Source organism: Dipteris shenzhenensis, chromosome 15 (assembly GCF_047967505.1).
Source record: "Dipteris shenzhenensis isolate YYH24624 ecotype China chromosome 15, Dip_SZ_1.0, whole genome shotgun sequence".
Lineage (NCBI taxonomy): Eukaryota > Viridiplantae > Streptophyta > Polypodiopsida > Gleicheniales > Dipteridaceae > Dipteris > Dipteris shenzhenensis.
This window is the reverse complement of record NC_141610.1, coordinates 46,082,013-46,098,002: the sequence shown is the minus strand read 5'-3', so window position 1 is coordinate 46,098,002 and position 15,990 is coordinate 46,082,013. Positions and strand designations below refer to the sequence as shown.

General features: G+C 42.0%; 1 protein-coding gene across 3 annotated transcripts in view; it reads left to right on the top strand.

The window, feature by feature from the left end:
- Positions 1-11,731, top strand: part of LOC147893899 (uncharacterized) — an 86,613-nt gene extending 74,882 nt beyond the window's left edge. The window contains exons 5-10 of one of the 3 annotated variants that reach the window (XM_087385920.1): positions 8,171-8,282; positions 8,402-8,549; positions 9,076-9,237; positions 10,882-11,004; positions 11,091-11,318; positions 11,399-11,731. In XM_087385920.1, coding sequence (XP_087242046.1) covers positions 8,171-8,282; positions 8,402-8,549; positions 9,076-9,237; positions 10,882-11,004; positions 11,091-11,303 — 758 coding nt within the window. In that variant the 3' untranslated portion in view covers positions 11,304-11,318; positions 11,399-11,731. Of the gene's footprint in view, positions 1-8,170; positions 8,283-8,401; positions 8,550-9,075; positions 9,238-10,881; positions 11,005-11,082 lie in introns of all 3 variants that reach the window. The other 2 variants (XM_087385919.1, XM_087385921.1) reach the window with 2 other exon arrangements.
- The last annotated feature ends 4,259 nt before the right edge of the window (positions 11,732-15,990 follow it).

The window sequence follows — 15,990 nt, the reverse complement described above, 5'->3', positions numbered from 1 at the left end:
CGTCATCTGCATAAAGTGATATCTGGATCAACGTGCCCGTGAGAGAGCAACCTACCCCACCCTGTGCTTGCATCACTGTCTCGAGCTCGTCGTGTAGAGGCCAAACAAAGTAGGTGATAATGGGCACCCTTGTTTTACCCCGATAGTGCTCATGATCTCGTTTGTCATTCAGATCCTGTCTGGACTCTGCCTTGGGATGATGTCAAATGCTTTGCGGAAGTCCACAAAGCAACAATAAACCCTCTGCTTTCGTGTCCTCGCCTCCTCAATGATACATCTGAGCGCGAGAATGTGGTCCATGGTCCCATGATCCTGCCTGAAACCGGCATGTCTCGTTGCTCTGAGTCCTCAACACTCCGCAAATCTACTGACCTCTGAATCAAGTACTGATGCATAAATCTTGGACATGACATGTCCAATCATGATGGTCCTATAGTTCTCCGGGTTCATGGAACCCCTGCCTTGTGGATGGGTGAGATAGTGTTGATGGTCTAGGTGCGTGGAAACATGAAGCAAACGGCTTCTTTAAATAGCTTGGCTAAGATCGGGGCTAGGAGGTTAATCCCATATGCAATGAGCTCAGTGCATAGCCCCTCATGATCCTTCGCTCGGCCATTATGAAGTTTCATTACGGCATCCTTTATCCCCCCCCTAGTGAAGAGGGTGCAAGATGTGGGGCGAGGCATGTGTGAGAGATTAGGGACTGGCTAATTTGGGATGTCATAAAGTGTGCGTTCATAATCAAAGGAGATCTAAGTGTCAGTGAGTGGCGGAGGGGACAGTCCTTCTAGAAATCTCCGCTAGAAGTCCTTAGAGTTGTTACTCAACAAAATGTTCAGTAGCTCCTCCTCGTTCCGACGAACGAAGTCTAGTTTCTTCCTCCGTACCAGTCTACCGTATTCGTGTAGCGTATCTGGTGTGCTTGGAAGACTGTTTTTTGTTTCGAATCTGAGTTGACGGCATAAAGCCTTAAACTCATCGTCGTATCAACTATTACAGGGTACGGTTCCAGGGGGTGGTGGACGGGTGGAGTGGGTGGTGGGCGGGGGGGTAGAAATGCTAAAGAAAAGATAGGTATGGTCAGCCCCTAGAGGGAGAGGTGCTATGGTAAAGTTAGTGATGCGAGATGTGAAGGCAGGGGATCCCATGATGTAGTCCACAACACTGAAGCCTCCCCCATGTGGAAAGAAAGTGAAGCCACCTGACGCGGGCCATTTGTCAAGACCATTATAGATAATGAGATCATGCATCTTGCGGAGGCTTAACAGGGTTTGTCCATAGGATGTGAGCGGTCCTCGTCTGTCAGCCGAAACTCATAGCATACCTGCCTCCTCAAGGTCAATGTTTGGCAGTAGAGTGGAATCATCCCTGAAGTCGAGGAGTGGTACCTGACGAGCGCCTGTTCTTGCGTTGAAGTCCCCAACTAGGAGGACTTCCCCACGGCTAGAGAAGTCAATGATGGACTGATAAAGAGCAACAAATGGGGATGTCTCATCCTCCCCTCGAATATCTCTAGCAAAGCGGGAGGTCTCGGGGGGGAAGTAGCAAACTGCGATAAACAACTCCCGGCTATCCATGTATCGGATCCGAATCCAGAGAAACCTGGAGTGTGGATCTCTCTGCTCCTCTGAGATGGTCCCCAAAAGTGTGTATCTGTAAAGCGCTACGACTCCTCCTGATCCTCGAACCCCTCCTGTATCCCTCGTCTCATCTTTGTAGGCAGACTCCTATGGACCACTGGTAGTGGGCGCTTTGGACCCTGATGTGTCCTGTGTAAAAGACTATGTCGTGACCTGTATAGGATTCCGAGAAGTTCCCTGGTTCTGACCATAAGGTACCATTACAGTTTCAGATGGTACAGGATAGGGTCTCGGATGTCACAAAGAGAGAGAGAGAGAGAGAGAGAGAGAGAGAGAGAGAGAGAGAGAGATATGATACGATATAATATGACATGATCGTATTAATGTCCTCTTGAGACCCTTCAGGATCTATGGGATTGGTTATCACTATTAACAAATAGTGATCTTTTACATGCAGTGAAAGAAAATACTATAGACTTGCTATGTAGCTAGTACTTGTTGAGCCAGCTTGTGTGCTAGTCCAAGTACCTTGTTGCGGTATACCGAAACTTCTTTTAGGTAACTTCCTAGCTTTGTAGCTAGTCATCTAATAGATTTCTCAGATTACCTTTGCTGTCATCATATCTTTCTCTGAGGTGTGCATAGACCCGACATCTTAGGAGTACATGCTGTTCATTTTCCACCTCCTTTGTGGGGCAAATATCTTTCCTTGGGACCCTAGGTCTTGCCTACCTTCCCTTCTCCAATTCTAGATCATGTGAGCTGGTTATTATTTTGCTATAAGATGCCTTTTAAACATTGATGTCTTCCGTGAGGTTTTTTTGCAATCCATAGCTGTCCATTGGATTAATTTCGTGGTTATAAAACTGCATTTTTGTCCTTGGGTCTTGCCATAATTTTTGTAGCATCTTCTGTGTCACTAACTCCCTGACCTCACATCCCATCCTGTGGTATGTCAGCAACTGTTATATCCCATAATTCCTTTAATTTTATCCCGTCTCAGTGCCATCCAATGGTTTATGTAGTTACCAATTCCTTGTGAGGGGTATCCTCGTGGCATCCAGATTTTCAAGTTTGTTGAGGTAAGTTTCTTTTCTTTTCCAGTATTGTCCTAGAGAGCCCAGGTACTTATGCTGGACCCCCATAAAGATAACTTTTTTTGTACAAGCATAGTGTAGAGAAACTTTCTCATTTCCCAATTCCACAGATGTGCTTTCTTGCATTTTTTTTGGAAGTTGTACAAAGCTTTCAAACCCCCTAGGAATCTTCTTTCTACCCATGTATTCCATTTGTAGTTGTCGATAAATTCCAGCCCTAGATATTTGTATGAGTTGACTGACTCAAATACTCTCCCTCGAAAGTGACATCAATCTGTTTATTGCAAGTCCCAATCACCATGACTTTTGTCTTGCCTATGTTGAACTGCATTCCTGAGTGTCTGCAGAAGCCCCCCAGTGCATCCGAATGTTCTTGCATTTTCTGCTTGCTTTTTGCGAAGAAGACTGCGTCGTCTGCATAAATAAGCAATATGAGAGCATACCCTGCAATTTGGACACCACCTCTACAATGTGTTTACATCCAATCTTCTAGGTCATCGATAAAAAGACCAAAAAGAGTTGGCGAGAGGGGACAACCCTGTTTGACCCCTATGTCACTGCTTATGACAGCTTTCCCATTGAGCATGACCCATCCACAAGTGGTTCTGTTAGCTCAGCTAATACTTTCTCATATAGATAGTATGTAGCTTCTCAGAGTCCGTGAGGGACTTAAAGAAAGTTGTTCTACTCTTTCCCAAAGTTTCTCGTATAGACGGTATGTAGCATCTCGGAGTTCGTGAGGGACTTGAAGCTGTTCTAGTCTTTCCCATAGTTTCTAGCATGGGAATGTGTCAAAGGCTTTCTTGAAACCTACAAAGAACAAAATACAGCCTCTTTTTAATGCTTGGCTTCTTCTGATGCAGCCCTTATGGCAACCAAATGGTCTATTGTTTGAGTGTTTGGGATGGAACCCTGCTTGGGATGGTGCCTTGAACCATTTGCTGATTTTTTGCTGAAGAATAGTGCCATACAGCTTGGCCATTAGGCTCCTCACCATGATTGTGTGGTAGTTTTTGCCATCTTGCTGTCTCCCTTGTGGTTCTGCTAAGTGGCCAATCTTTGGGAAATCCTTCCTCTAGGGTCATATTCATAAGCCTGGTGAGTGTTTCCTTTTTCTTCTCCCCCCCCATGTGAGCATCTTTGCCACTAGCCCTTGTGTGTCTAGAGCCTTTCCATTTGATAGCTTTTTCATCCCTTTCCCTAGGTCTTCTTCTGTGATGATGTTGTTTGTTACGTAAAAACCATGATTTACTTCTCTTCCCCCTCTCTTTCGTAGAGGTCTTTGATGAAGTGTATCATGTCTTACCATGTTGCTTTCCTCTCTTGAGGTTTATTGCCATGTAATTTGCGAAAAAACTTCTTGGAGTTTCATTTGAGCTCCTCGAAACTTTCAAGGTGCTTGCTGTCAAGAAATAATATTTTCTTGTTTCTTACCATCTGTTTGGATGCTCGAGCTTGTCCTCTTTCTGGGCTGTATCTACTGTTTTCCAGGCTCTATTTGCATTTTCGCATTGCTGGTCATACCAGTGATTGCATGGCATTCCAAATGCTCCTTTGCTTGCTTTTATCAAAGCATTTTTGGCTCTTGTCTCTGTGACAAATCTATTATGGATTTCTTCAATTCATGGCAAGTAGATGGCATTTGACATCGTGATAGTGTTGTCTCTGTTTCACTTGCATAAATAGGAGCCTTTTTGTAATCCATCCTCAGCCTTGGTTGCGCTGTAATTCCCTGTTTTTCAACAGCGTCTTTTGTTCCTATGATGCCTAGAGACATTGCTTTATGGTCAGACTCGAGAGTCTCCCCTTCAATCTTGAGGTATTCGAGTATGTGCCTTACATGTGGGCTCATGATCACATAATCAGTTACACTTGATCCTTGAGGTGTTTTACAGGTATATCCCTCTGTTTCTCTGAAATATGAAGAGCCATTGCAAATTTGCAATCCAAAGAATCCACATAGGGTGAAGAGGTGCCTCCCCATTTGGGTGATTTCCCCATTTGAGAGAGAGAGACAGAGAGGGAGGGAGAGGGACTCTCTCTCTCTCTCTATACTTCTACTTCTACTTCTCTCTCTCTCTCTCTCTCTCTCTCTCTCACGTTCGTTGTTCAGCCCATTTCAGCCCGCTCAGGCCGTCGCTCACTCAGTTCGTCGCCCACAACGTGCTGTGTTCGCCGCCTAGCAGCTGCTAGTTGCTCGCTGCTAGCTGTGCTACGAGTTAGCTAGCTAGCTAGTTTGCAGCACCAGTAGCGCCACCAGCCAGAAGCGCCGCTGCCAACCTCTACACCCTGTAGCTTCGCCGTCACCTGCCAGCAGGAAAACCTAGAGTCAAACCTGACCCCAGGCTAGGGTGAGCCCTTGGCCTAGTCCTGGGGGGTTAGTGCTAATTGAAGGACAGAATAATTGCACAGGTCATTATGGAGTTTCCCAAGACAAAGATGTTCCCCTCGACTCCAGCCAACAGGAAGCCTTCCTACGCTGATATGGCCTCTACACCGCCCCCCTATGCCTTAGCATACCACAAATTTCAGAGCAAAGGAGACCCACTTGAGAAGATTTACTTCCTACAGCAAGAACTTAGAGCAAAGCTTCGCATTGTTTCTTTGGAGAAGGCAATCTAAGAAATGAAGAACAATGGCAAACAAGAGGTAATCCAAGAAGTCTTATAGTAATGTAGTATTGTAGCCCTTGCACCACAGCTTGTGATGAAGGTACAAGAAATTGTCACTACTCAGCTCAAATCTATGGGACAGGAAATTACAGCAACAATGCATAACAAGATTGACAAATGTGATGTTTATGGAGAGGTACAAGAGCAGTGAGCCATAGCAAGAAACAAGAGGATCTTACGCATTGGGGGATTGCAAGACAATTGCACTAATTGTTTTGATGATGAAGGTGGTTACACTGAAGAAGAGAAGCATACCACAAATCGAATGGGATGAGAAGGACATTGGCCTTATCACCCAAAAAGGGAATCAAATATAGGTTTATTTCAAAGAAAAGATTTCAAGAATCAAGATTCTCAGACAAACCAATAAGCTGAAGGGTACTAGAGTCTGGATATCTGAAGAGCTCACTCGGACTCAGCTCAAGCAAAGGACAAATGAACTCAACAAAATGAAGGAAGCACGCAAAGAGGGCAAATGGGCAGTCTATCGAGATGGGCAAGCACTCATCCGAGATTTCAAACCTAGACCCAAAGACTCTTAGTCTTAAACTGATGTTATTCAAACCGATTTCAAAGTATTACTTTTTAAAATGTAGTTATGGTACAATAATTTCGAGCTGAGCTGCCATGAGCAATCCTCGACTCTCTGGTCTATCCAGATGTTTTAAGTCATTTTGACATTTTGCATGTTGTCCCATAGGCCCGTGAGGCCTCCCGAGGACGTCAATATGACTTTCTTTCTTTCTTTTCTCTCTCAGCTCCCTTCGCCTCGACAGCTCACTTCATTGCCTCAGTTGCTTCTCGTTGCCTCAACTCCCTCCTCGTCAACTCCTTCCCCCTTCGACTCAGCTCCCTCCTTCTCTGCCCCAGCTACCTTTGTCTCAGCTTCCTCCATCTTGCTTTCCCTCTCTTCCCACTCTGCACAGCTGCTCCCTTCCCACTCCGTGCATCATCAACTTCCCTGAGCATCTCCTCTCCCATGGAGCTGCCACCTGATCCCCTTTCTTGCCGCTCCCTACTTCTAGGCTTCCTCCACAACTTCCCTTGTCTGCTCTCCCCATGCCCGTGTTGGGCTGAACCTCCAGCCCAACCCTAGGTGTCAGCTTCAGTAGGGGGTTCAGTCAGATATCATGTCCAAAATGGAGTAGAAAAGCTCCTCAAAATGTCTTGCAACCTCAACTCCATCCCTATACTTTACCGTTGCTGCCTCGACACCCTCTCCTTACGTAAAAACATACCAACTTGGGGCCTTAACCGGCCCATAGTTGGACCTCAAGAGCAGATTTTATATCTATAGCAAGAAGTATGAGAACTAAGGCCATTTTGGTAAGGGCCCGAAAAGCAAGCTGTGATCGCTGAGGTAATACATTACCTGCAAGGCCTCTCCTCCTACCCCCCAACTAGTTAAGGAGCTTGTTCAAACAGAAGTCCAAACAATCAAGAAGGAAGTGATTGTAGAGGTGGACACAAAGGTAAATAAAACTGACATTCAGGCTGAATGATAGGAGGCCTTCTTGAAGGGTGGTTCAACGAGGAGGATACACATAGTGAGACTCTTTCATACATCAAGGCAGCCACAAGGCATACATCAAGGAGCTTGTTCTAACAGAAGTTCAAACAAGGAGGAAATCGCAGAAAAGCCAAGGCCGAGCACTTCAATGAATTCGAACGAGTCCACGTCAAATTTTACCTTGCAAAGTAAGCTCCCTCAAAATCAGAACCACCGCCACTTGAATGGAACCCTGAGGGACTGGAAGGAGTATGTGCAGCACATGAACCCTTACTTGGAAACACCTTACCAGTGGAAAAGTTACCCCATAGTTCCCAACGTAAGAAGTTTCGAAAATATAAGCCACATGTGCAGATGAAGCTCGATCAAGCGACTTCAAAAAAAGAAAGAAAAGAGCCTAACAAAGTAATAAATGCAACTATGCCACCCAGTACACATGACACATGTCAGGCTCGTTCAACCCCATCAGAGGCCGATCTTCAAGAAGTGCCAGAAGGAATTGATTGTGGTTAATGGTAAATTTAAGGCTATACTAGGGTACTACATATAGTATGTTATATCTGAACATGGACTTGCAGGAATCATTTTGCTAGGTCTACATAGACTGTCTCAAGAGCTTATACAACTGTTGTTACATCGTAGGGGAATTTTCAAGGTTGTAGTTTGTAGGTGTGTTATGCCTAAGTACAAGTTCATACAAGTGCTGAGTCGAGTGCAAAATTTCATTTGTGTTAATGAGTTTTTAAGTACATGAAAAGTTTTGTGAACTAGAGGACCAGTATCGGGCACATAATTTTAACTATTTAAGTTCCTCATGCAAATTTTGTTATATAATACAGCTTCTTGAGTATATCCATATGGGCAGACACATTTGAAAGAGCAGGAAACAATGAACATAAAAGTGCTTGGAGCTTCTTTGATGCTGGATGTGCATTAGAGCAAGGAAGAAGAAGACCTATAGCGCACACATTATTGAAACAAGTAATAAAGAGACATAAAAGTAGAATGAAACTTCAGTGGGTTGTTTTGTTGGATTTTTGGAGTAAAGGCTCCGTCCCAAATGGATACAACCATTGTAGCCTGTGTTGAATAAAGCCTTGAATGGTACTACAAGTGCTATGTTTAGTTCTGCTTGTTGGGTTGTCATTTTCTTAATCTATGAAATAAATTAAAACGTAATGTAATCTCTCGACCAGAAAAGTCCAACTGGTTTCCTAGTGCAAGGCGCAATCGGGTCTATACATTTTAAGAGCTGGTCTGTTGTGTGCGAAAAGTTACCCACCTTAACTCTGTGTCCTTTGCTATGTGCAGTTTTCGCCCGTATGTCTCAACCATCTTATCCGATACGGTGCTCTAAGAAAGCTATAATCAAGACTGATGACCTAACACCAGTTCTAGGGATCGAGCAGGCAGAAAGCTATAAGTAAAAGACAAGACTCACATTTTGTCAGATCTATAGTATTGTATTGTCAATTGTAAAACATCGTGGGTCATATTTAAGAAGGGCTATGATTATCATTTATATGTTTGTGTACTATGCAGAGCTTTTGCGGTGCGATTGGTGCTTACTGGGGCATCGCCTTGTGAGCTTGTCGATGCAAAAATATCTTTGACTTTTAGGATATTTGTTAAGCTTCCTTCCGGTTCTGTCTTTTGCTCTACCCAGGACTTGGAGGTTGTTCGACCAGAGGTAATGTTCCATTTGTTTGTTCCTTTCAATACTTGCTTTAAGGAGGATTGATAGTGAGAGGCCAGCAAGATCCTAGCGTTAATGAATGGATCCTCTGTTTAAAAATCAATAGGCACTTTCTCTGGTGGTTTTTGGTTTCAAAACTTTGGATAGATCTTCTCAGTGAGCATTCATATGTACATTGTGTCTATAGGAAGTTATGCATTATTTAGCAAGAAAGAGTGGCTAATGAGATGATCCTTGAAACCTGTCTAACAAGTGATTGCTTGAAGATTGTCTTGCTCATACTGATGTTTAGTGCAACAGAGAATAAGAAAGAATATAATTTCAAAAGCATTTGTTGAGACTAGATGTATTGGACCACTAAAAAGTGTTTCACTCATAATTTGTATTCAAATGGTGGATTTAGGAAAGAGTTTTGCAAGGACTTGCAATTTCAGAAACGTTTTGGAGTGATCCAGAAACAGTTGAATTTTCAGCCTAGAAATGATGGGGCAACTAATTTATAATCTTTCTGTTTGACTAGGTGTCATATTTGAGATATGGACTTATGGTACGACATATTATAGATAAAAAAAGCCCAGTATATGGTCACACACAGGAATCTCTTTATGAAGGAGATGCTTCTTTCTCACTTACAGTGATGGGTATGGAGAGGTCCTCAATGCAACCAATTTTTCATCTAGAGGTAAACATAGAAAATGATTTTGTCCTTGGGATTGCTTAATGGTTTCAGCACTGCGTTTTTGGAGTCAATGAAATAAATTTTTTTTTACAAAACCAAAGAAATGTGCTATAGATTCATCGTTGTGCCACTGTTTCCTTTTGTCGATTGAAAATAGCGCCTCCTGAACTCCTCCACAGCATGCTGGTGAGGGTCCTTGTCTTTTATGTTGATATTTTTCTGTGTGTCTGAAACTTAGTTGATGGTTGCTGGACAAAGGAATTGCCATCTACAAGTGGGATGGTTGATTCTCCCACTGATTAATGTTCACACAAAAGTGTGCAAGGAGTGGTGGGAAGTCCTATTTTACCTCAAGAATGCAGTTAATCTGAATAATTCTTGAAGTCAAATTGTAAGCTTTCCATAGGTTTGTTCTTTTTGGCTGCTTTTATCAGATATTCATGCGCTTGATGTGCTACATATACGCACAAATTATTGTTTGGAATCATAGCCTTTCTAGAATTTACAGGATATTCATAAGCTTTTATTCCAAAAGTTTCTAGTTTAATTTGAAGATTTTATCAAAGTGTACATATCCTCCCCATAGCAACTAGGTCCTTTTTCCATCTTCGATGAAGTGTTAATGTGGATCCAGTATGTGGGGATCTGATTCTCCATGCCCTTATTTAAGATGTCTGCACTAATAGACGAGAGTGTGATTTGCACTCTGCTCGTACTGTTAAGCTTCTAACTCTGCTAGTTTGTGGCCCTTGTAATGTAAAATCTCACATTGCACAAAGTGTTGGGTTGGTTGAAAAAATAATGTGGCTGGATTGAAGCATTTACACTGGAGCACCATAATTCCACCAGGTCTAAATATTGAGGACACTCTGAGAGTATTTGCTGGGTGGCCCTTTTCAAAGCGAAGACAACTTTTTGGGCACATCGGTCTTCTTAAGACTTTGATATGCATATAAAATATGTTATAGAGGATGTTTGAAGTTGTTGAAGCTGGGATATACAGTTTTTGGCATCAATCCTAGTTCTTGACAAAACATTTACATCAGACATAATGAATTGATTTTAGGTCCCCGTAGTTACTGTTGATGCATGTTGCAGATTGAATTTACCTTAAAAATAATCTCCTTGACAAAAAAAATACTTAGCACAGAGGTTCTTTGTTAGAAACAAGGATGATAAGAAATCTACATGCTATAATGGTCTGTTGGATGGTGGGAGTCAAAAAGTTTTCCATGTGCGTATTAAATGTTTCATATGCTCTTGTTCGGCAGTTCTTCCAATAAATTCTGGTACCTGTTGAACTTTTCATATCTAAATAGTTTTTGCAACAGCTTTTATCAAATAGTTGTTCTGTAAGCTCTATAGATTCTGACCGACGTAGCATCAAAAGAACCAATAGGAAATGGGTTGAATCTTATGTCGACATTTGATCGAACTGTTCTGTCTATTAGAAAGCATTGGATTGTTACAGGACTCTCTCTTCTGAATGCCAGCATATTGTGAGGGTATTGACGTTTGTGGAGGATTATGATATATATATATATATATATATATACCAGTGCAAGGTTATCTGATATTGTTGTCCGTCAGAATAACATTGCATTCAGCCATCAAGTGTACTTCAAGCTTCTGAACGTTTGACAACAGGACTATTTTGTTTGTGATGGTGATGTGATTTGGGAGGGAGACTATGTTGACTTCATTCACATAAATGATAAGGGTCAACGTGTGCTTGATCACTCTCAGATTGATCTCTTGAAGCCTATGAAGGTAAATTTTGATACTTTTGTGTAAAAAAGAAAAGAATGTCTGTCTTGCCTATATGCCTCAAAAGCTAAATTGCTGCAGTGATGTAGGCTGTTGCAAGAGCATCTCAAGCTGTTTCTCGTATGAAGAACCTGTCCTCTGAGAAACAACATGGCCAGGAAAACCACAGCGTCGAGGGCCAATTAAATGAGAATGTGAGAGAAGCATCAAAGGGTTTGTCGATAAGGAACTGGATATCTCAAATCCACAAACGCAAATTGTACAAGTCAAAGTCTGTCTCATTTACGCGAGCTGACTGGTGAAAGAATCTGTGTCATGTATGTCTTCAAATGCATTCTTGGACTCCAAGTGATTATTCATTTGTTTCTATTCTTATGCGCTTTCTTGATTATCACAGTGCTCTGGGTGCTGCCCAATGTTCTCAGTAGCAAGTTTATGGAATCTGACACATTTAAGCAGCTTTTCTCCAAAAAGTTAAGCAATTTATCAGGACGAGAACATGTATTTTCTGGGTGATGTGGACATTAAAGAGGTAGTACATACCCTCATATGATGCATAAGAATAACAGACAATGTAAACTTGTTCCTCTGAATTTCAGGGTCTAGAGAAGCTCTACTCTTTTTTGCCATATTTGCACGTTAAATATTGACTCAGGTTTTCATGCAACCTGTAATAACTTTTTCGGCTAAGCATAAGTCAAATCCATGCCCACAAGGATGAAGCGTGTGGATTATGGTGTGACATTCTTTAAAGTTTAGGTTATCTAAGTATGATGTAAGTATCAACTATTCGTAGCATCTTATATTGTGATGAGGCAAGAGTCTGATCTTGTTCTTCTTTAAGCTTTGGCCCAAGAAAAAGAAAGAGGGATATATTAGTAAGTGAATGGAGGACCATGGTAATCGTTTTATTAAGATTTTACTGGCATTGTATGTGGCATAGATTATCTAAGAAAACAAACTGTAATGCTCATCTATGGCTGAATTGTCTACTTTAGAAGGGCACACACCATTTAGTACACAGTTGATGAAAAGTGATTATTGGAAGGTGTGTTCACCTAATGGACCGTAATATAAGGTGCAGACAATTTTGCACATGTGCAGATGTAAGGTGCATAATTTTTTTTGTTTTCACCAATTAGACGTCTATTAAGAAACAGACAAGAGAAGAAACTCAAGGCAGGAATACATCATGCAAAGCATAAAAGAGAGGACAGCCTCTTTACTCTCTGAGAAACACCGTCCTCCTATTCCAAGCTGACCTAGAAGAACCCTGTAGCATAGACCAAATAGCCATGAGACTGTATAGAATATCCGGTCAAGGTATGAGCTGGGTTTTGGGTGCCATCAATAGTGTCTGTACATGTAGTTTCACTCAATCTCCCAGCGAGGTTGTATTGAATCATGGGCAGGTCTATACTAAGGAGAAGGGGCAGCTTGAAGTTTGCAAAACTAACCCCTTGGGCCGCACCAAGATAAACCGAGAAGAGTCCCAACTGTCATAAAAGATCTGAGGCCCAATAAGGAAGAGCCAGGCCACGGAACGCCAAGTAATGAAAAAAGGGGAGGAAAATCTGTGCAGCACATTTGCAATCCAGTCGAAATGATCTTGGCCTATCTGCTCTCTCAAAGGTAGTGCTGAACCTATTCAGTAGTTGAAGAGCACCAAGGGCAAGAGGGATCAACTCCAAAAATACTTCTCCACGGATTTCATGCAATGCTTCCATGGATGGAAAACTAGAAAAAAGAGTGACTTGTATTCTCAAGGGGAAACTAGAGTCTCATCCAAAAAGATCTGTAAGGTGATCTCCCAATCATGAGCTCTAGAAGGTGTCCAACCTCTGGCAGGAATCTGAAAATGCTAACATGAAAGTCAGAAAAGGAAGACCCTTTGCGTAGTTGTTTGCTATACTTGCTGAGATCCCATTTGAAGAACTTTATAGGAACATTCCCTAAAAGCCAAAGTGTCCAAGAAGCAAGAGGGATATACTCCAAAGAAGGGCCCACTTTGTACAAAGTGGCCAGAAGCAAAATAACACTGCTCAATAAAGCCCACAACTCTGATTGGCTCCACGTGCACACAAAAAGCCACATCAAAATTCGGGGGTCTGACCAACTTGCCTTCAGACTGCACATTAAAGACTAGAGTATCCTCTCCATTTTCACACAAGAGACTTATGATTTGAAGAGAGATGCTTGTGCTTGAAAAGGCACCTGCCCATCTGATACGCCTACGATGTCATGTATCTGTAGAGGTTGACTTTGTAGGGATAGCAACGTCTATCGGAGCAATCCTTCTACCATTCCCTTTGAAGCGACTAGTTAGTCAAAGTTCGTGATCTTCAGAAAGAGCCTTGAAAACCTTTCAGGAACCCAAAGAAGTAGGACCTCTCTTCCACTTGGACCATTGCATATATCTTGAGGCACCAAGATGTCTCTCACTCATCTTGTATGGAGTTGTTTCACACATTTGGTTGACTTTGTAGGGATAGCAATGTCTATCGTTCCCTTTGAAACAACTAGTTAGTCAAAGTTCGTGATCTTCAGAAAGAGCCTTGAAAACCTTTCAGGAACCCAAAGAAGTAGGACCTCTCTTCCACTTGGACCATTGCATATATCTTGAGGCACCAAGATGTCTCTCACTCATTTTGTATGGAGTTGTTTCACACAATTAAATGTGCGCCAATTGCATCGTATAAAACTAATGAGACTCTTCGTAATGACTTGTGGAAACTTTGATAAGCTTTGACGAGTGTTGTCCATCCAATCACCATCGAAATAGGTAGTGCAAGACCCAATATACAAAAGAAATAAAGCTCGACCCAACGTAAGTCCCTTGACCACAAGCTTGCAAAGCAAAGCTCCACACTACAAATCAATGTCAATTATGTTTAGACCTCCCTTCTAGGTATGAATAACCAAGGTCTCCCAAGCCACTGTGGCTCTAGTATTCGAGGATGCATCAAGCACACTCCAAATAAAATTCTCGATACTCTTAAGCTAGGAAATGTATCTCCTAAAGCGGCACCAGCCTAAAGCATGTCATAAGTTTTCTCGAAATCCGAGAGTAGAATAGCAAGGTCCTGGCCACTCTATCTAGCCCACCCAAAGGCCTTGCAATATGAAAAGATATTATAAAAAATGTTCTTTCAATGCACAAAGCCAGTCTGTTTGTCATGTATCTTTGCTAGAGTTTTATATGTAATGCCCTAAAGTGTGATCATCCACTGATTTATTAAATTCTTGCACCTCTCCTTAGGGATCACATGGATGAGACCCTCAGTGATTGAGAAGGCATAACACTAGAGTCCGGATGAGAACCTCAATAAGTGAAGAAGGCATAACACTAGAGTCCCAAACGGTTTGCCAATAAGTAGAATTGATACGATCACCAATATCGTCCAAGAAAGTAATGAAAAAAGAGTTGGTGAAAGGTGCATCATAAGTGATCTTCATATCTTGTTTCACCAACATTGGGATTATATGTCACATGGGCATTATTTCTATGAGTCCTATGCATATCTATGGTGAGGAGGTAAGCATTATAATCATGCATGATAGTACAAGGGTTTGGTTGCAAGGCCTCGTCAGAGTCAATAAACTGAGAAACACTTCATCTACAAAGTCTAGGAGCAAGAGTAGAGAAAATGTATTTATTGATTCTTTCCCTCTTCTAAACCTAGAAGTACTCTTGTGCATGATATGAAAGCTCTTCTCTATGGTGCATACAATCTCGCAAATATATGTGCGCACAAATAGTTATGTTTTATTTTTATCTATCTATTGTTGTACTTAAGCTACATGTGACATAAAGTTTGCCTTTATAGTGAAGATGCATACCATGTCATCCCCCAACATTACTTTATACGTTTCTATGCATGAATGCTTGCATGATGATTTTTTGAGTGTGGCCACATGAGCAAAAATTTCCTGGAGGGGGCTGAATGGATAAGGCCACAAGATCAATTACAAGAAGCCCCAAAAAGGATAGACAGACACATACTCCATACTAAAAAGATAGCCACAATCTAAGAACTAGCTATACAGAGGAGTGTGTGGAGCCCTCGTTGATCTCCTCAATAATAAGAATCACTTTAGAGGTAGCTATCTCTTCCTTACCTCTGCCTCTACCTCCATCTCCACCTTTAGCTCCACTAGGTCCTGATCCTTTGGAGACTTACCTTGTCATTACTTTGGGCAAATGGAGTTGTAATTTCACTGACCAATCTTGTCAAAGAGAGCCTAAGGATTATGCTTATAAGCAAATCTATAGTCTACCTTGGTTGGCATACGATCAACTACATTTGTCTACAACAACAAGAGTTGTCCATGATAAAAGGGCCATAATGGCTATAAAAAGAATATATCAAACGAAATGCTTCAACTAACAACATTAGGGGAGTTTGGGCTAAAAAAGAGCCTCATAAGGTGAAGATTAGGGCATGGGTAATCTCCTAATAAAGAGGATTAGGAAATGGGTAATCTCCTTTATTAAAGGGAGAGGATTAGGGAAAGGGTAACTCCTTAATTAAAGGGGACTTTGGGCTGAAAAAGGGCCTCATAAGGAGAGGACTAGGGAATGGGTAATCTCCTTAATTAACCGATTTTAACATGATTATGGGTGTCTGACCTTATTTGTCACTATTTGGCTCCTTGGACGGTCTACATGCATGAAGGATGGTTTCAAAATGGTGATCCAATGTATGAAATGGCTCACAAATGGCGCCTAAATGAGGGCCATTAGATCATTTTTCAAGAAGGGCTCGCATGTAGCGGTCAATTCGAGCCGTGGGATCACACCGTGCATCTAAGGGTGCACAAATGGTAACCCCTCTGTCGTGACATAGGGCATGATGCGATGTGGCAAACTACAATAAAGGCAACGATCAAATATCAAAGTAGCGCATAGAGTGCCTCTTCTCCATCGTAGGATCAAGAGTGTGGATCCAACAACGTGCGAATCCTGCCTCTTCCTAGCCATTACATATT